General features: G+C 35.0%; 2 protein-coding genes across 2 annotated transcripts; both read left to right on the forward strand.

The window, feature by feature from the left end:
* Positions 1 to 18: 18 nt before the first annotated feature.
* On the forward strand, positions 19 to 3,746 carry LOTGIDRAFT_168149 (hypothetical protein; the record flags this gene model as incomplete). Its single annotated transcript, XM_009066014.1, has 4 exons — positions 19 to 54; positions 1,302 to 1,391; positions 1,482 to 1,571; positions 3,426 to 3,746. 4 exons carry the CDS (start codon positions 19 to 21, stop codon positions 3,744 to 3,746), a joined length of 537 nt encoding a protein of 178 aa, XP_009064262.1.
* Positions 3,747 to 17,534: 13,788 nt separating this feature from the next.
* Positions 17,535 to 21,019, forward strand: LOTGIDRAFT_235969 (hypothetical protein; the record flags this gene model as incomplete). Its single annotated transcript, XM_009066015.1, has 4 exons — positions 17,535 to 17,598; positions 19,340 to 19,433; positions 19,846 to 19,985; positions 20,353 to 21,019. The coding sequence occupies 4 exons, from the start codon at positions 17,535 to 17,537 to the stop codon at positions 20,424 to 20,426; spliced, it is 372 nt and encodes a 123-aa protein (XP_009064263.1). The 3' UTR covers positions 20,427 to 21,019.
* Between the last annotated feature and the right edge of the window lie 434 nt (positions 21,020 to 21,453).

A 21,453-nucleotide genomic window follows, 5' to 3' on the forward strand; every position in this document is an offset into this window, starting at 1 on the left:
AAATATATTAAAAGTAATATGGACTATATTTCAATATTATCAAATATATTAAAGGTAAGTAATATGATGTCGCAGCTACACGCCCCTATGCAAGATGGAATCTGGGACTCGCCACGTATTTGGTTCGAAGGATGGAATTACAGATTAGTTTCATACATTTATTACACACATTACATCTAAGAAATACACCACATGAAAGTCGGATAGTCGCGGATATGTGCTAAATACCAATACGGAGGTTGCCAATGCATTCCGCCATTATTAATTAGATCTACACCATTAGTAAAAAAAAAAAAAAAAAAAGGTGTCTAAGGACTAGTGCTAAAGTATCACCGACCAAAATAAATAGCCCTGAAATGACAATAGGTTCTGTTTAACAAATCAATATCTTCGGCGTAAAGTACATCTAAATATTATCCATGAATATTATCCATAGCCCGCGACTAACATTAAATCATATACAAAACATATTAGAATGAGTGACAAACATTATCTCATCTACTTCGACAGTTAGTAGAAGTCACATTAACATACGATCTAAAGAATAAAATATAGTTACCAGTTTGTGGAATAGGACCACAGAAGTTAGCAGCGCACTCCAACTATCTCACATGTAGGTACTGAGCCACTGTAGCCTATTAAAACTTTATACCAGCAGGTATCCAGATCCAACCAATAGAACAATGCACGAGCTTATTAAAAACCAACCACCGAACAAATAATTACACCATGTGATATACAACCTCGTTAGACAGTACAATCAAATGCATTGCTTACTAACCGATATACAATTAAACACAAATTGGTTTATAATTAGACACAAGTCTTTTCTGTGCACATCAACTAAATTTCAAAACTATGATGTAAGTTGATATAATCCCAGAAAACTAAAATAACGAACGTAACATAATTACAACAATTACTAAATTATATAAACCAAATATAGCAAAACCAGAAATAGTTTACCAATATAGATTTTATAACCTATAACCGCATACCAAGCATTAATAATACAGAACGTGTTTAAACAACCTGTAATAAATCGAGGGGGGAATTGACAAGACAATAACCTGTAAAAAGTAAAAATAAAAAAAAATAAAAACCTGTACTCTATGTCACATGGTACAAAACACATACTGTTACCTTGACTATATTTCTATATTATCAAATATATTAAAGGTAAGTAATATGGACTATATTTCAATACAAAAAAAAAAAAAAAAACCTGTACTCTATGTCACATGGTATAAAACACATACTGTTAAATTGACTATATTTCTATATTATCAAATATATTAAAGGTAAGTAATATGGACTATATTTCAATATTATCAAATGTATTAAACGTAAATAATATTGACTATATTTCAATATTATCAAATATATTAAAGGTAAGTAATATTGACTATATTTCAATATTATCAAATGTATTAAACGTAAATAATATTGACTATATTTCAATATTATCAAATATATTAAAGGTAAGTAATATGGACTATATTTCAATATTATCAAATATATTAAAGGTAAGTAATATGGACTATATTTCAATATTAGCAAATATATTAAAGGTAAGTAATATGGACTATATTTCAATATTATCAAATATATTAAAGGTAGGTAATATGGACTTTATTTCAATATTATCAAATATATTAGTATATTCTCATTTTCTTGTGGTGGTCCCACAGTATCTATGCAAATAAACCTTAAATTCGCTGGGAAATGTCAGGAAATCGTGTTTCCGGGTGTCTAATATCAAAATTTTCTTGTGGTGGTCCCCCACTGGCCCCTAGTATCTTAACAAATAAACTTTAAATTCGCTAGAAAATGTCAGGAAATCGCGCTTCTGGGCGCCTAATTCTCAAATTTTCTCAGCGGCATACCACGGACCCTATACAAATAATCTTGAATCTTAAATTCGCTGGGAATTGTCAGGAAATCGCGTTTCAGGGAGTCATATTCTCTAGAATTTTCTAGAAGTCCCCAGATTCAAAAAATCGTTTTTCCAGGTTTCCAGTGGACGACCTCGGCAGCAATAAAGATAGCAATAACTCTTTCGAGAGCACCACTGTAATGCGTAACAATCCACAAAGTTTTCTGGGAGGTGAGGGGGATAGACTACCTAAACTAATGACTTTCTGATATAAAGGGGCATCTACTGGATAAACATGGAGCCCTCCTTAAACCTGGAGGTACTTCGGCATAAAGCCTGTTTTTAGCTGCTATCTGTGCTAAGGTGGGATTTTTTATGTTTCGTAAAAATCGTTTAGAGTACCCACGCTCTTTCAGTTTTGAGAAAACAATCGTTTTCCAGTTTATTTGTTTCTGCTATGGAATCTCCCTTAAAGACTGTGGTATCGAGAAAGTCTTTTTCTTATGCTTTTGTCACTCACGTTTGCGGTTAGTTTGATAGAAGGATGGTGGTTGTTGAGAATTCCCAAAACTGTTCGATAGAATAAGTCCAAACCATAAAAATGTCATCCAAAAAGCGTCCGTAAAAAAGTGGGTCAAATGGACGGAGGGGCAACACCTCACGTTCCCACTCTGCCATGAAAAGGTTTGCGTACGAAGGGGCGAATCGTTTGCCCATTGCTGTCCCTGAAGTTTGTAAATATGTTTTACCATTAAATGTGAAATCGTTTCGACTAAGACAAATCTCTAAAAGCTGTAGAATTGCATCGTCGGGTCTGTTTGGATCTGGGTTTCTATTAAAAGCTTTACGAACTGCCGTTAGACCAGTAGTGTTATCGATATTGGTATACATAGAAGAAACGTCGATAGAAATTACAATAGCATTAGAGGGAAGTCGAAGATTTTTCATTTTATTGACAAAATCGGTTGTGTCTTTAAGGTAGGCGCGATGTTGACATTCTAGAGGTAGTAAGAAATGATCAATGTATTCTGACACTGCATATGACTCACTACCACAGTCAGATATAATCGGGCGGCCTTTAGGGATTTTATTCGAGATAAACCACTCCTTGGTTGGATTCTTATGGATTTTAGGCAAAGTGTACAAATGTCTGAGATAACTAGTTTGACTAAATCGGCAAGAATATTGTTAATCATGTTAGCAGTTTCTTTGGTAGCTGATCACGGTTGTTGAGGCCTAAATGAAGAATAATGGTAGTAGGTGTGGGATCTTGGTCGTATGATTCCAGGGTTGACTGTATGTGATAGATTTGGGCACCGGGGTAAGAATGTATTTCAGTGTCTGAACTGGTTTTGGTAATTCGATTCAGGTTAGATGATCCAATTATTAAGGTAGATTTCTGAAGCTGTTAGCTTCCATAATGATTTGTCCTTGGTTTGGTGATAATACGGTTTGGTAGCGGATATAATGGTCGTCGACGGTGTGATTGGTACTGGTTTGGTAGTTGTTAGAATTGTCGCATTGGGAACGGACTGGGATCTGGTTCGAGGGGGGGAAGGTCTGGATACACGTCTCGACTTGGATGGAGACTGAGGGGTGGTTTGCTGGTGGTTGGCTAGTTCTTGGATCACGTGGTGAAGATTCAGATGGTGTGGAAGGGGAAGACGAGTCTGAAAGTGAAAAGAGAAGGGGAGTGCCCTCTCTACGAGAGCGTTTACCTATGTCTGCTGGACTAGGAGTAGGTGAACTTCGGGCTCGTTTAGGGGTTTGGTTCGGCAACGTAGTGGCTCTAGATGGTGCAGGTGTAGTGTCCATTTCAGTTGGTAGAGATATGGTTACTCTGGTTTTTGTTTCGTTGATTGTTTGGTAGAATTTGGTGATTACAGCTTGAGTGAGACGTTTCCCATAGGAGCGACGGGCCCAGGACAGGGCATGAGAAACGATGCGGTCGACGGCAGGTGATGATAAAGACTTGGTACGAATGGTGGTCAGCTTCTGTGGTTTGGTAATGGTCAGGACCTGCGTAACCTGAGAGAGCCATGTCCGATTGAGGGATCAAATATTCGCGTCAACAGCTGATGTTTTCATTGCTGGACGGATAAAACTATCCAACTCAGAGACTTTGCGTTTGAAGGTAAACGCTGGTTGGCCTTGCTGTTGAAGGGTAAGGATTGCCAAATGATGGAGGCACTGCAAAACTTGGAAGAACACTTTCACAAAGGGTTCTTCCTCCTTATGAGTGGGGACTGGTTGGCGTCGGTGGGCTGGTAGTTGTTTCTGTTGTTGGTCAGGTCGATGGTTACCTCTTGATTGGTTGGTTGGTGGTCGGCGATTGGTAGGTGGTAGAGGTGTTGGTAGATTATTGTTTCTATGTCTGGCTTCTTGCCAGTGGTTGTTGTAGTTGGGAAGCATAATGAAAATAACTTGAGGTTAGAAAGGGAATGTACAGCGGATGTAACAGGAGGAAACTGTATATGCTAGCGTGAAAATGTGGGGATCAAATTATGCAAATAAGTCAAACTGGGTTTGGGGATATATAAAGTAAGATGAAAGTTATGATGGAAAATGCAAAAATATACATTTAAGTGATAAATAACGCTAACAATGATGTGAAAAATTATAACAAGTAAAACAAAAATGAAATGTTTTAGTGGATTGAGTCACCATTTTGACAAAAAAATAGTTTCGGTTGTTTCCGATCTATATATAAAGTAGTGTCTATTTTTAGTAAATGAAATATGTCAGAGCGACAATAACAAAGTATGGCACCCAGTTTGTGAATCTATATTTATTAAATGGTTATTGAATTATTTATATTTTACATATACCACAATATAACAACCAATAGTTATTCATGAAATATTGTTATTTGAGTTGAAACATTTTTTATAATCAAAAGTATTTCGCCTTGCAATTTTTTCAATTACATATAGTGATATGACTGAGTCTAAATCACTACGCTATTGTCAATCAAACTCAATCTTCAGGCAGTTTTTTTCTCTTACCCATTTACCGGGCAAAATAGCAACCTTTATAGACAAATCAATATTCAACTCACGGAAACTAACTAACATTGGCGATAGTTGAGCCGAACGGTTAATGGTTAAGAGCAATTTGTCCGTGTCGAAGTGAAAAGTGAAGGTATCTGGACTTGGGCGATACAAATCATTGTAAAACGAATGTAGTTAGTTTGAGGTATTTTTTGAAAGAATTATGCAATGTTCATACATTTCTTGTACTTCTGAAGACTATTTACATATATTCAAGACTCAACATGGTGCAGCTGTCCCTTTAGCATAAATTGTTTAGTGATCTGAGTCTTCACTCCACTTGATTTGTCAACTCTTCAGAAACTCGACCCTCGAACTTTTTCTATATCATATGTGATATGAATACAACTTCCTGCAGTACAGGAAACGACTATTTTTACACTTCTGCATCTGACGATCTTCATATTTCCCAAAATGTGGCAGAAATGACAATCCTGGCAGAAAATATGCACGCAAAAACGAAAAAAGGGGAAGAGAAGGGGATTTCTAACGATATCACGGAGGAAATTATACAATGATTTAGTGCAGTGCTTCTCAACAGGGGAGGAATTCAAGTCAGTATACAATGCAATCAAAGAGCAGTGTGCAATGCACTGCCACTGATATTGATTTGCTTTAAAATACGTTTATAATATCCTTCAATAAAAGAATTTTTATCTATGAAATCTTTTCTGAGTGGGCATGGAATATACATCATATAATGCAATGAGGATTTCATTACAAAATGTTTTAATAGTAAGTCTACCATCCTGAAAAACTGGTGACTGTTTTATCCTTCTGATTAAAGTTTAGCCAACGACATGCAAATTGACCATATATAATCGCCTTACACTTCATCATTATATCGAATAAGGATTGAATTGTGATCCCAAAATTCAACACCTGAGCTCTTTATGTTATCAATTTGACCATTTTCTGGCTACACCCTGCAAAATAAGATGTCTCCAAAACATTACAGAACACGCCTATCTATTTTCCGGGTTGTGAATTAGAGGATGGTATACAGATGTTTCTAGATATAAAAAGTATGTAGGGCCTAACATTAAAAGATTGACTTTAGACAGAAGCTTATCTATTTCTGGAATAACCCGTCACTATTTTTAGACGCCCATATGGAATATAAATAATGTCGTCACGCATGTCCTTCCGTTGGTCCGTCTGTCCACAATTGCTCGTTGATACTCTAGAAGGTACAATTCTTGATAGATTTTGACGAAACTTGCTAAGATCGTTTGTATTTACCCAAGGATGAACCCTATTGAAAATTCGAAAATTCGAAAAAGATTTAGTTATTTCCCTTGTTCTGAAAAACGCGTTCAAGTTTTAGCTCGTAAACACTCTAGAAGGCACATTTCTTGACAGATTTTGACGAAACTTGAATGTTAGTGATTGTTATCACCTAAGGATGAATCCTATTGAAAATCAGAAGAATCGAAAAATATTTAGTATGAGTTATTGCTCTTGTTCTTAAAAACGTGTTTAATTTTCAGTTCGTAGACACTCAAAAAGGCACAATTTGTGACAGATTTTGACAAAACGTGGTGTGTTTGTTATCACTCAAGGATAAATCCTATTGAAAATCAAAGTTATTGTCCGTGTTTTTGAAAATGCGTTCAATTTTTAATTCTTGGCAGATTTTGACGACATTTGGTGAAATTGTTTATTATCACCCATGGATTGAAAATCAAACAATGTTTTATAGGAGTTATGGACATAGTTATGGCTATGTAATTACTAATTTTGGAAGTAGAAATAGATGAAAAATAGACTTGGTAGACACTCCGTATTTGCTGTCAAGCTATCGACAATAATGATAATGTCGTTCGCTGTGAAGGGTTAAAGGTTTATGCAACGTTTCGACTTGTTTCGCGCGTCGTTCTCGGGCACATAATGATAAGAAGTGATGGCCGAACTACATATACATCAATGCTTATTATTAAGAACACACAAGAGAAAAATTGGTTTATTAGTATATTGCCTAGGCAGTGCCATTACAGCTTACTCTTTATTAAATTCCACCTTCCCCAGTACAGAAATGCACCTGGGTAAGGGGCAAACTGAGATAGGAGCGAACTGGAAAGGGGGCGATATGGAAAAGGGACAATATAGCATGGGGCGATAATAGAAACACCGGTGACTGTAAGTTGTGGCCATTTTATAATTATATTCTTCGTTTCGTCGACAGTGCATTTGTGATTCCATATATATATTATTGTACGTTATCCTATCAGTATAGTCATAGAACTGTAATATAATTATTTTAGTTCCTTGTCAGTAAAAGCATTTTCAGCCTTTTGTCAGTTTTTTCCAGCAAAATGTAAATTGTTCGGGATAGATTTGTCTTTAACACGGTATTTGTTAGTTGTTATATTAATTTGTGCAGGTAAAAAGTGAGTGTCCAGGGCCGTCATTTCTGGTATTGAACGGACCACAATTAATTTCCCCATGTTGAGCCACTGTCATACTATAATAAGACTCTGTGTTGAGCACAAAGGGTTATCTCCCATACAGTCCTTACTTTCTTTTATTGTGTTGTGTTATTATTAGCAGTATATCATTTTGTATTGTCATCTTAGTCATTTGCCATCTTAGTCATTTGTCATCTTAGTGTGACTAATATCGAAACGCGTTTGTTTGCAAGATAAAGAGTTCACATTTCGTCAGACTTTGATATGAATATTCAGAATGAAAGTTTGATAAGATAATTTCTATGTATCTAATAAAACGTGTCAAAATTAGCCTGTTGGTATGATATAAGCTAGCTATTTCCTTTGACCTAAAGAAAATTAGTCAAAATTCGCTAGTTTGCACAAGAGAATTCATGCAATTTAAATGACACTTTGTAAGCTATTATCAGATCACTGATGAGTTTGCAGATAACAATTTATTTTGACTGACTTCAGGAGACTGTGAAAGACTTTTGTAACTAGTGGGAACATTGCAATTTCAACTAGTTGAAAAAAAATGTGACTGGTTTTTTCAATTGCTATGCAAATAAATCAATGTGCTATTCAATTATTAACTATACTATTCGAAGTACGTGTATATTACATATGTTTTTCAGAACATACTTGAATTTTTTCAGCTAACTGTTCAACACAGGACCTTTATAACAGATATGCATTTAATTTATGATTTAAAATGGCGCTAATGTTCTTAAACTACATATCTAGTGAATGTTAAAAGCTTGATTGTTGATTCAAATAAATAAAGGACATCTCATCTGAAGCACCTTTAAAACTAACTTGCCAGAAAGCTGTGCTAAAAAAGTTTTAATTAGTTAGCACAATAATTTATTATACAATTACTTGCATAAGGGTTGAAAAATCTCGACCATGACTGGTGACATCGATTTGCATACATATGGGATGGATAAAACCTTAACCAAGTTTATGATATTTCGATGAACAGATTTAGAGTTGACTTATGAAAAGTGTAAAAAGTTAGCAATACTGAATAGAAGCTCTTGTTTTCTTCCAATTTCTTTGAAACTTGAAGGTATTTCTTACAACTTGGAAATTTACGATGCAAGTTGATTTGAAAGGTAAAGATTATGTCTCAACTGTTAACAGAGCATCCAGCAAGAAGCCCTAAAGCTGCAAAGTAGAAAAAACGCAAAACTCTTCTTCGTTCGCCGTATGTCCTACTTCTGTTGTATGGTATACAACCAGAGGCATTTCACGCACGCAAGGAAAGTTAATACGCGCTTCTGATTGGCTGTGATTGGCGCCAGGGTGTAAAGCTAGCTGACAACTGAAGTTTTTAAGTCAGTGTAGAACAGTATTTCGTGAGGATAACAGGATCGTGGGACATATCCAGACTGCATCATGAATTCTTTTGTCTTGTTCGCTCTTGTTGCCGGTAAGTACAATATCTGTTATATAGAACAACGTGTTTCATTATTATCGATTTAGCATCAATTCACTACACTAACTGTTATTAGACTGTAAACAAAACGTCCTTGAGCTATAATATTGATGTGAGCTACGAAAAACGGCTGTTATTCTCCTATCTAGCACCAAAAATTTTAAACATAAAACATTACCATCATGAACCGAAATAATCTTAAATTATGATAAAATGATCAATTATGTAGTTTCAAGACCGATTGAATGAACTTTTAAATCAAGAAATGCTGAGCTTAAACGATTCATAACCCTTGGGGTATGAGTGTCAAATTTTCTTATCAACAAACAAATGGCCGTTCAAATATCACCATGACCTCCCGTTCACCTCTAGATTGGGACGCTGGTGACATATTTTGATAAAAGCTCTTTGTTATCATTTCATCAGCGCATTAATCGCATCTGTGTCGCAAACAATAGTTTTCGCTTACATTGTTTTGCCCAAGGCCTTCCAAGTCAGAATTGACAAAATTCATATCACTATTTCGTTAGTTGGTCTTTTTTAATTAGAAGTCAAATATTTACATTCGAACTTCGGTGTTCGAGGCTGGAAATTGTAATAGTTTAAGTTTCAACTATCAAGTCCAAACAATTATTGGCGAAAATGTCTGTAGCTTTCAAGAAAGAATTATTGACTGTAGAGCCAGTATATAGGAATTTTCTTTTCACCATGTTAGCCGACTAACCTATAAACCTGGGGTCTTGTTGAACATCATTGCATAATTTCACTAACTGAAAATGTCTAACTTAGGAGCAGGGCGCTGTTACGTTATTTGGACAAACACTTTTCTTTTGTTGATACTTGGGCCTGGCACACATCACATTGTACTGCATTTTTCGTAATGAACTTGAGGGGGAAATGATTTTCAATGTAAAACGGAGCTATTTAGCAAAACATGTGCACTAATGAACCACAAAGAACTGGAAGGCGTACTTGCGGAGTCATTTGTCTTTTGTTTTCTGCATTGATACACAATGACAAATTTTTGTCTTCTCTTATGGTTTGTGTGAATTTTGCACAACAGTTGAAATCTTCTTTCTGATGACCTTGACCGCACCACCCCAAATGACCTTGATAGTTGCTCAATATCCTCCTTTACAGCCACACATAAGAATCATGTACCACTCTTATATATTTTGCACGCTTAACATGCCAATTGAAAATCCCATTCGCTTATTAACATGAAGCTAAAATTATAAATGTCGGCTAATCAGCTGTCATGGCTCCCAACATTGATAGCAATCAAAATAGCAGGTGTTAATTGAAGATATCTTTTCCATTATTTCTGAAAATTATGTACTATATTCAGTTGCTCAGTAATGGTTAAATTTGGTAAATTTCAACCCAATAAAGGGATAGAAAATAATTTTTTATTATTGAATTTTTATATGATTAACGCATCTGAACGTAGGCAAAAAAAAAAATGCGTGGATTTTTTCCCTTGTTATATAGATCGCTATCTAACCGATATTGTTTAGCCGTGGACTCGTTTTTGTCATTATTTCAATTCCTAGATTAAATATCGCAGCTAATCGACATGAACAACCATGAATTCTAAAGAATAATGTATCGAGATTATACATCAAAAAGTACATCGAAGTGTAAAGATTATGTGGCTTGGCCTGGAAAAGCCACCCTAAATGAGAGCAGCCGTGTAGAGCTCGATATGGCGATATGCCATAATATAAATATGACGTAAACGTAAAAGCAATGCATATATAATATTCTAATCGTTCATAGACTGTCATAGGGTCCAACACCGGGTCATATCATTGGAATTTCAGAGAGGAATTACTAATGTAATTATCATTAGATCCCTCTGGACATTATTCTTAATAAGTTCATCAGTAGATTCATTATTTCCAATTTGTATTCAGATATTTGACTAGAAATAATTAGCTTGATTATCAGTTACAATTCTCTTACTTATCAGTGACGAGGACTAGTTAATGTCAAGACCATTTTCTTGTAATATATGGAGATAATAATCTCTGGTTAAAGGGAAAGCTTATAAATATTTAACTATGTACAAACGTGATTGAGGTAGATCATCATGGTAATTAGTTGCAATTATCTTATAGTCTGAAGAAAGGGAATGGTAAAAATAGTTGACGATGTACTAACTGTGTTTAGATGGACCTTTATGACCCGCTTGTCAGAGCTAAATTCACAAATCCTAGAAGGCACTATGACTCAAGGTGACACAGTACTTGAATGTTGGTGTTCTTCAATAATATATTTGTCTTATATAACACAGACCGCAAAAAGATATTCACGCAAATAAATAGTAGTAACAATGTTCATCATTGTATTGTTGCAAATCTAGCATGCTTAAAATTGGAGATATTTTATAATGAATTCTTAAACATATTTAGCCATGGGAATTCATGGAATGTCAGTTAATTTCTAGTTATAAGTTCAAGGCTACTGATAGATATAAAGCTGTCAAATTAAATGGAGCCAGATGTTTCTATAATTGACCCGTTTTACATACAAAACCTGGTTTATATGAACCATATCTTTTCTTAAATGTACAATACATGTAGCATTCATAAAAACAGACACTTTAGAGGTTTGTAAAATATTACCAAGATATATTACTCATTGAGCTAGGTTACTCATTGGTTACAATACTTAATCCACATAAAAGTGGACCGAACCTCGCTAAATGCAAATTCTAAGTATATTTAGAAATATAACCTACTGGATGCAAACAATGGTATTGAAAAAGTCAAGAAAAGATTATATTTCTGTCTGAGACAGATGAAATATCTATTGTATCATATTTTATAAAGCTCGGCGTTAAATAAATGACTTTTTTTGTATCATTTGTTCAAGTTTACACAGGCATGAAGCTTACAAATAGTTTAAAATAATCTTATCGGAGAGAAAAAAAGCTTTTTGACACACTTGTTCAAATCCATGAAATTATCGGTTTCTTTTTTTCGCTTTTTCACAGATTAAATTAAAACATCGTGGAAATATTACCAACTTTTTCCCTCAGTGGAAACACAGTTATTGTACCAGTCTTAGGTACATATTCTTCTCTCGATTAAATTGATCATGTGTAGACACAGTTTCTATGGCAACTGAGTATTTTAGGTCATGTTTGATTCACCCACATGGCCATGAAATGAAGTGAACCTTATCAATTGAAAGTAAAATTACTCCATCGAAGAATATTTGTGTTAAAAACAACTTTTTCTTTATTATTTCACAGGAAAGTAAATGTCAGTATCGACCGATAGTCCATCTTATATTTTCATATTCTTAAAAACTAAGCTACTCAACACTTTAAGATTAATATTCTTCCCTCCTGACCTAAACCCATGATTTTTTATACGCCCACATGGAAATGTGGACCTATTATTGCCGCCGCCCCTGTCCGTCCGTCCACATTTCTTGTAGGCGCGAAAGAGGCTACAGTTTTTCAACAATCTTGATTAAACTTGGTATGCATGTATATATTGATGGGATCTCAGTCAAGTTCGAAATTGGTAATAATGGGATGAACGGTTTCAGAGTTATTGCCCTTGATTTGGTAAATACGCGTCAAATTTGGCCTGTAGGCATGATAGAGTCTTTAGTTTTTATCCAATCTTGATGAAACTTGGTATGCATGTATATATTGATGAGATCACAGTCAAGTTCAAAATTGGTAATAATCGGATGAACGGTTTTAGAGTTATTGCCCTTGACTTAGTAAAAACGTGTCAAATTTGCCTTGTAGGCACGATAGAGACTACAGGTTTTATCTGATCTTAATGAAACTTGTTGTGTATGTATATATAATTGATGGGATCTCATTCAACTTTTTTTTGCCTTTGACTTTGGTAATAATCGGATGAACAGTTTCAGAGTTGTTTTCCTTGTGTGTACAGCACTGAGACATTGTTTGAATTGATTGCAAACGTGCAATCGAGGGGGGCAATTTAGCAAAGCACCTTAACAGACGATTAAACGTCGGGTAACGGACTTTCATGGAGAATTTTAGATTCGAGATTATTTTTGTTAAAACACACAAGTTATAATACGTTACATTTTTATTGCTGTTTAAGTTTAAACGTAGTCGAGTATGTTTTATGGCAAAACGTTGAACAAATACGTCCAAGTTAATTTTCTGGGTACGCTTCCTGTTGAAGGCAAGAAGAACAAGATTGCGCTGGCGAAGCTGAGTCATAGATCGTCGTTGTGGTGAGTCAACGCGAGTAAGAGTTGAAAAGCTGCTTTCACACACAGCGGTACTAGAATGTGGCGACGCTTGCAGCCAGTGCATATAATTTAGGGAAAGCCAATTTCTGCTCGTATAGTTTTTGAAGAACAAGATTGGAGTCCTGATTTTCTGTCTTGGCAACGTTATCTTGCAGAAATTGTTTTGACACCTCAATTGTTATGCTTCTCGAGACCCTTTCCAGTATCACCTACAGCATGCTTCCAATCTGTGTAGCCTTCAGTGGTGAATTTTTATTCACCCGCAGATGTATTGTGAAACACCTGACATGGAAATCAAAAAGGGGCGTCCCTTGACACTGAATACTCCAGCCATGGAAATCGATCATACCAGCAGTTACTAAAATGGCGACCAGACTTCGCTGGAAATTTTATTCTCGGTTGCTTTGGAACGTCTTCTTTTCCAATGTCACCTGGTACTCCTGTCTTTTCAGAGCATCTTGGTACTGCATCCGTTGTGTTGCCCGCAGTGGTTTTGATACCATTGTCAGTCGTAGTAGTGTCGGAACCATCAAGCAATTTGTCTTTTTTGATCAAATATTTATCCATTTTTCCTACGTTTGGTTGTTTGATTCATATGAATACAATTTACAAAATATATGTCTATTAGTATTTATAATCAACCAATCAAATCTTTTGAATTTTGAGATGGGACAGATTACAATCCAATATCAGACCAATAATTTTGTTACCAATGACGCTTTACTGCAGCCTTTTTATGATTTTCAACGAACTTAATTGTATCAAATTATTTATTCTAATGTAATTAAATTTAAAAATGTTATGAAAAGCTATGATGTCTGATTTCATCCTCAGCTAAGTATAAACAGAAAGATATTTAAAAACAGTTCTTAAGTAGGTCTACAGATAGGAATACTTAGTATTTTGTTGAACCATTCCGCATAACGCAGCCCTGAAAGCCATAACCTTATTTTTCGTTACGTATAATCAAAATATCGAAATACTCAACATAATTATGATCGACAATGCAAGAGCAGCTGACTGGTGCACTTACTCCACCATAAAATGCCTGACCAGAATGACCACTGTTGGCTATTCACCCAGACTCAGTTACCTGCCGCTCCTATTGACTCTGGAAAAAGAAAAGGTGTATTTTAAAAAAGTGACCGGTACATTTTTCTAGGGGGGGCAAGATTTGATTTAGGGGGGGCAAAGCCACCCCCCCCCCCCCCCAAGCCCCCCCTTTCTCCCCTTGGCTACGGGCCTGGCCCTGATGTTCCTAATCGTACGAGTACACGGATATAATGGCAATGTATTCAAATATAATTTAGACTGAATTGTCAATTATGATAATAATTACACCAACATAACAACAAATTAAGAGGCGGGTTGACTCATTCCAGAACTTTTGGCTTCTGACCAATTTTTTGATGCAAAGTACAATGCTGTACATGAGCCTTTAGTCATTGAAACACATATATTCTTTTGAAAGAAGGGTGAAATAAGATCTATACGAAAGTCTAGATTGCGATCACTCAAAAATAACAATATCAGTAAATATCACAATGTATTGTACATCGAAACTCTAGTTAATGTAAAGAAACACACAGAACATAACAAATTATATTGGAATCAATCCCAAAGATCATGATCCTGAGTAATGTTTATATATAGTTTTACAGGATCATGATATTTGCAACTAGGTGTAATTAATTGCTTGATAGGGTTTGATGTCCCGAGTAAAATCGATAGACTTAGTCAGTTGAAAGTTTTGATTTATATAAACAAAGTATTAAAGACAAGTAATTTAATTTTGTTAAATTGGTAGTGTTATGGTAATAAAAGTGAATATCCAAGAAGTTGGATCATATAGTTTAAACAGTGTTTAAGGTGGTTAACAGTTCTGCACATTTTCTATCGAACGACAATTAGTGTTAGGGTGTATTGAGACGAGTCTCAATGAAAGCACAATCGTGATTTATTGGAAGAGGATTGTGACTGTTTGGTGTTAACAAGTTGATGTAATAGAATTGGTTCCATTCTTTCAAATTAGCTCAATGTTGAACGATTGTCTGCACATATTTCGATCCACCCCTAAAAATAATGTGATAAGTCAGGTGAGTTTTAAACCGAAATGTGTAATTTTCAAATGGAAGTCTCCCTTCGGTCTTATGGTTAGCATTAACATGACATGTAGCTTGGTACACAGAAAAAACAATCATCTTAGAGACGAAAAGAAGATATTTATCATGTATATAGTGGGCTCAAAGGGAGAACTGATTATGTCCAAAATCGACATTTTAAGAAAAGAAAATTTTATCGCTCCCATAAAATCAGATAGTCTAAAAATTCAAAGGTTCAATTATGTTTACATTCCCTTTCCAACTTTTTAAAAATAATATCTTGAGAAAAATGTGCCAAAATGTGAAGGATAAGAACCATTCTTTGCATGTCGTGCAAACTTACCGACGTTGAAACAAGACTTTATAATTGAGGAATGTGGTCATACTATCACATCTCTATCATTCGGTCGAAAGTATATGAGTAAAGACATCTTTTTCAGTATTGTCAAAATAAATGTAAACTTGTACGGAAATATCGAATAATAAATCAATGCTAAGAGTATTGGACAAGGGCCAAATGGTAGAATAGTTTCTATGGAATCTAAGACTTATCCTTGTAATTGATGTTTCTTTCCTTCTAAAAAGGAGAAACTTGTGTATCTCATATCTCTTTTGTTGCTGACTGTGGAAACAGCATGGGATTGACTCCGTCATACAATATGGACGTGAAATCTATTTCTCGACAAGCACGATCATTTAAATATTAAAATAAGATGGAGGATTCAAGCATTGAATTCGGAACAAAATCCTTCTCGTCGCAGTACACATTGATTTAACTCAAGAAAATCAGTAATAAAAGTGGGTCTCCACTTCATTTCAACAGAAAGTACGTTGCTGTATTAAAAACCCTGGAGGTGTAGTTCAAGGAAAACTGTATTTTGCTACACCATAATTTGTAAGACTTTGGTACATCCATTAGCCTTTACAGCAAAAATTAGCAGCAGCTGAAACTGTTATCCGATATTCCGTAACCTTTCAATTAACTATTTGACTTCAGGAATTACTGAGATTAAGGATGTCGTCATCACTCAACAAGATGCGTGATTCAATTAATTGATTGAGCGTGACGTGTAAAGATTGGTGTTGAGCTAATGGTATTCTTTATCACCATACACAGCGTCCATTAGAACCTTGTCAATATAGGTTAAGATTCGTCTGTATTATTGAATGGGTATACAGATGAAAAAAAACAGCCATGTTGTAGGATAGGTTTATCTATAAGATAGAGTATTGGCAGGTTTATTAGCTGAGACTAACAAGTTCACAAAAATAATATCTTGACCTTGAGTTCTCAGTACGATCGATTGTGACTCATATGGATATACTATTTATAAATAGTATTAACTCAACGTAGCACTTTTAGTTATCGACATGACATAATTTTTACTAGATACAAACAAGTAATAAAGATAAAATACATATAAGATAAATCATAAAATGGTAAAGCAATATAAATAGAAAATATCTTCGATCAATAAAATCACTTCATCTTCCTGCTGCATATGAATGGAAAATATGTTATTCTAGTGACGTGTAGATGATGAGCTTGAAACAGAATGTAGTACCGGTATTTATAAGAAGAGAGGGTATCGATCGAGACAAGGCTATTATTAGTTTTGGGCTGATTCCAACATTAGCGATAGAATACCAGAGTGGTGGCCTCAAAGAACATACCAGTCTAGTAACGTACACTGCTAGTTCAAGGCTATATATATATTATTCCTGAAAGAAACCAAAGCATGTCGTCATATTAATCTACTTTATTTAAGCAAATCGAGTCTATTATAATCAAACTGAGCAACCAGCAATATATGACATGTGAAATAGCAATAACTGCAGACTGAAATCTTAAAATCTTCCATTAACAAGCATTAAAAAGAGTTGTCTCAGACATGAAAGCATATATATAATAAAAGTCTCCCAGGACCGGTGCCCCCAACCTCTTAAGTTTACGAGCCCCCACTCATAGGACAAAGAGATTGTACATTGCCTTTATCACTTTTCGTTCATATTTATATTTGCAACGTTTACTCCAACATTATCCTAACATCTGGGGTTTTATCACCATGTTGGAGAAATGTTGTTACTTGTATAATGTTACACAGAGGAACTGCCAGGGCATTTTTGTTGGGATTTGTTGGTAGATTTGTTTGTAGGCTCGTATATATAGATGGTTTACACCATTTCATCAACATTCTGCAACAGAGTGTGACTCACAGACTCGTGTGATGCCAACTTGAGGTCATCTTGACAAAATGACAGCCATGGATGAACTGGAATAAAAAAAACACGAATTCAAGGGTACGCTCGATGCTGCTTTGATGAACCCGAGACTATGATTTACCCTCATTTCGGCGCACCCACCTCATGTCCACAACAATTGCCAAAATGGCCTTAAAACACGCCTCTCCCTCTCTAGGCCATCCATTTGCTTCAACAAATTGTTGTACCAGTATTGCTCAAGTGTAGAAAGAGCATGTTTCACAAATGTTGATAGCGACAACCCTTAACATTTCAAACTATTATTAAGCACTCAATGTACACGCACAAATTAATATTAGGCTATATATTTTGTCATTGGGTTTAATCCTCTATTTGACAGTTTGTGTTAGAGCACTTGATATTTTGTTTTACAACATAATTGTTGAACTATACCTGTTATTCCTGTAACTTATTTTGTTTATTATTCTTTCATCCCTCTGTTATCACACCTCTGACCCCTGGGTTTCATCATTGTTTTATCTATTGTTTCATTCATACTTGACTGTAATATAATTTTGTAATATTATGACGGCTCTTGAAATGATTATATCTTGGAGTTGAATCAATAACTCTGCATATTATATCCTGTCTGATAAAATGTGAAACCACTAGAAGCTTATTTTTCACTTTTAGAATATTCGAAAATTCACGTCCATTGTTGAAAACACACAATTGCATTTAAATCTTGAAAATCTACGACACAACTACATATTATTGCGCAGTGGGGATTTGATCTGAATTGAATCGATTTTTTATTCTTCATACAAACTTTAAAACTTTATAGCTTTTGGTGGAAGAGGTTTTTTGTCTTTATAATTATTTCACCATACATTACAAACTGATATGAAATGAATGGAGTCTTACCTAATCTATTTTTCAGCAGAATTCTTATTGAAATACAAGACATATAAAATATGCATCATGAACAATGGAGCCGTATATCACACGAAATGAAAAAATAAGCAGCTCAAAATGCATTCCAAACTTAAACAGCCCATCATAACATGATACAGGACCTGTGTAAGAAAAACATACCAACATGATACAGGACCTGTGTAAGAAAAACATACCAACATGATACAGGACCTATGTAAAATCATACCAACATGATACAAGACCTGTGTAAAATCATACCAACATGATACAGGACCTGCGTAAAAAAAACCATACCAACATGATACAGGACCTGTGTAAAATCACACCAACATGATACACGACCCGTGTAAAATTATACAAACATGATACACGACCTGTGTAATATCAAAGCAATACGATCCACGACTCGTGTAAAATCATACCTACATGATAAACGACCTGTGTAAAATCACATCACCATGTTACACAACCTGTGTTAAATCATGATAAATGTGCTGTGTATAATCACACCATAAATATGATAAATAAGCTGTGCACAGACATGGTATAGGGACCGTTTTTAATAACACCATTAACATGATTCAAGACTTGTGTATAATCACACGATCATGATAGGAATGTTTCAGCAAACTTTCATTTTATTAATGATGTTTTAAGCTGTGTGATGTTCGGTATCGAAATAAATGTCAGCTGCTTTCACCATTACCCTGAAATTTAATAATTGATGTTTCGTGTCCATAACACAATCTTAATATTCATTTATTGTTTTTCAATTAATCTCTTAAATCTTAAAATTTTTCTGTCACTAAATAGAACATGTTAGACTGACAGGATGTAAACGCTTGAAATCTGTGTCATGTTAGTGTGTGAGGTACAGAGGGTACTAGAAAATAAAGGCATTGGCTACACAGTATATAATCTTCTTAAAGGAAGGTTTAGTTTAGCTGACTAGGTTTGACAGGAAATGTCGTCAATAATAGTTGACGAGAGTAGACTCATGAAAAATGTAGGACTAGTCTTGTATTTATATACATTGTATTTATTTGTAATTTCAGTTGTTGTAACAGCAGTAGCTGGTGATTGTGATGTGATGAAATGTATTGCTGATTTGCAAAATGTAGACTATCAAAATCCCAAAGAAGCTTGCCCGTAAGTAAAACTCTGTACAAAAGTGTAAATATCATTGTATTTGTTGCTTTGGGAAGGATCAGGTCAGCAAAGTTGGCGAGAAACTTGACATGTTGGAGAATGTGATCAATCGACGGATTTAGTGAATCTGAGCCAAAAGTCGTTGATTAGAATGGCCAGTTGATCACGGTTACTTGTATTTAGCGCTTTGCTCATGTCGACTGTGTGTGAGGGATCTAAGCAGATGCTCTGAATCCCCAGTTTTCCTGAGCCAACGTGTCACAATATCCTTACAATTACCCTACTCTAAGTATATATTTAAGCATAGCAATGTTTATCCTTTCATAGATCACACAAATTTGTCTGAAGATGATTTTATATGACATTAAAAATTTCACTTGAAAATCTATCAAACCCATATTATATATCTTAGAGTTGGAAAAGAAGCTATTAAATGTATGGAAAATGTTATTAATACTTGTGCAGCATTAGGTGATAACAAAGAATCCGTTCAGAAACCATTAGATATGGCCAAAGAAAACTTTAAAAAAGCATGCGGTGATTCAGCTGCTGGTAAGTTGTCCAATGACTTGAACTTGTTATCGGTTCAAATTTGTTACAGTAATAATATACATCCAGTATGGAGACGCAAAAATCTGCAGACAAATTTTCACCTTATTGTACTTAAGGTTTCTCTTGTTAGCATTTTTGATTTCCTGTAGATTTGTTATGCAAAATAATTGGCAGCAATAGTGTATAGAATTGGAACGGTGTGGTAAAGTGTCAAATCGGCAAAATGAGGACGTAAAAGTTAGTTTATGGTATCACTGCACGCTAAAATCCTTTGACAATTGGAACACGAATAGCTTGGTAAAAAGTTTTTAACTGCTTGCTGCTGACTGTATAATGTATATTTATGTTGTTTATTGTCTATTTCCAGGTTTCATCCAAGCTCAAAGCATGTTTATGTTGCTTCCTCTTGCTATTATTGCAGCTATCTACTCACGTTTATAAATATTAAATATAAACTGGAGCATCCGTCTCTTACCGTGTTCACACCATTCTTTGTAATACTCATCTTTAACGCGATAAGAGACGAGATTTTTTTACTACTTCTTCCTTAAAGAGATTATATCAAATTTAATCCTGTGCCTTTCAGCATCAGTTTTTCAGGTCAGGCTAAGTGAACAAACAGTAGTGTTAACATACAGAGACGATTTCATTAGAATTGGTATTATGTGTCCATGTCTTATGCAACTCATTGCCTCTTTAGGCTATTCTTGGTTATTTCTACAGGGACTTGATCTTGCTTATAAATATCGGTACTTTGGTATTTGATTCTTTTTAGTATCATTAAGAACAATTCTAAGTGATATATATGATAAAATCAAAGTTCAGTTTTATCAAACTAGATGCAAGACCCTGTAGAAACACCCATAGTTTGTTATGTAAATTAGCCCTTTTAATAATCTTAGAATTAGTTGATGTCAATAGCGGTAATTAAACAAACGCCGCTTGTTTTGTGAATTTTTCGTCTTGTTTACTTTTTTGCTCAGTGGATAAGAATACTTGTAGAATTTCTAATAAAATCCTGTTTATTACTCAAGATTTCAGTTTGTCCATAGATCATATCAATGCTAACATTTTATCGGTGGGACTGTGTATAGCATAACTGGTTTATGTAATGAGTCTTATTATCCCACACCTACAAACCAGAAGATAAATACTAAATGCACTAAACAGAGCAACATGGACATTATCCTCTCGAGAGAGACTATTTGACAACTACTCAACCCTCGTGAAACATCGAGTCGCCAAATGTCTAGAGTATGGGTTTTTTTGTCGTCTTGAGCTTCAGTCTTACTATCTAACCGACCAAAAACCCGGCATTAGAAAAATTGTGTCCCAATTCGCCACAAGGCAAGGAGGTTTAAATCGATATAGAATCGCTTCATTCCTGCTTTTAAGAAGGTCTATAAATAATGCCTGACAATAATGTGTATTGGACGAGTTGAGATAAACCCAAGCAGGAATTACGGGA

The sequence above is a fragment of the Lottia gigantea genome, assembly GCF_000327385.1.
Source record: "Lottia gigantea unplaced genomic scaffold LOTGIsca_72, whole genome shotgun sequence".
NCBI lineage: Eukaryota > Metazoa > Mollusca > Gastropoda > Lottiidae > Lottia > Lottia gigantea.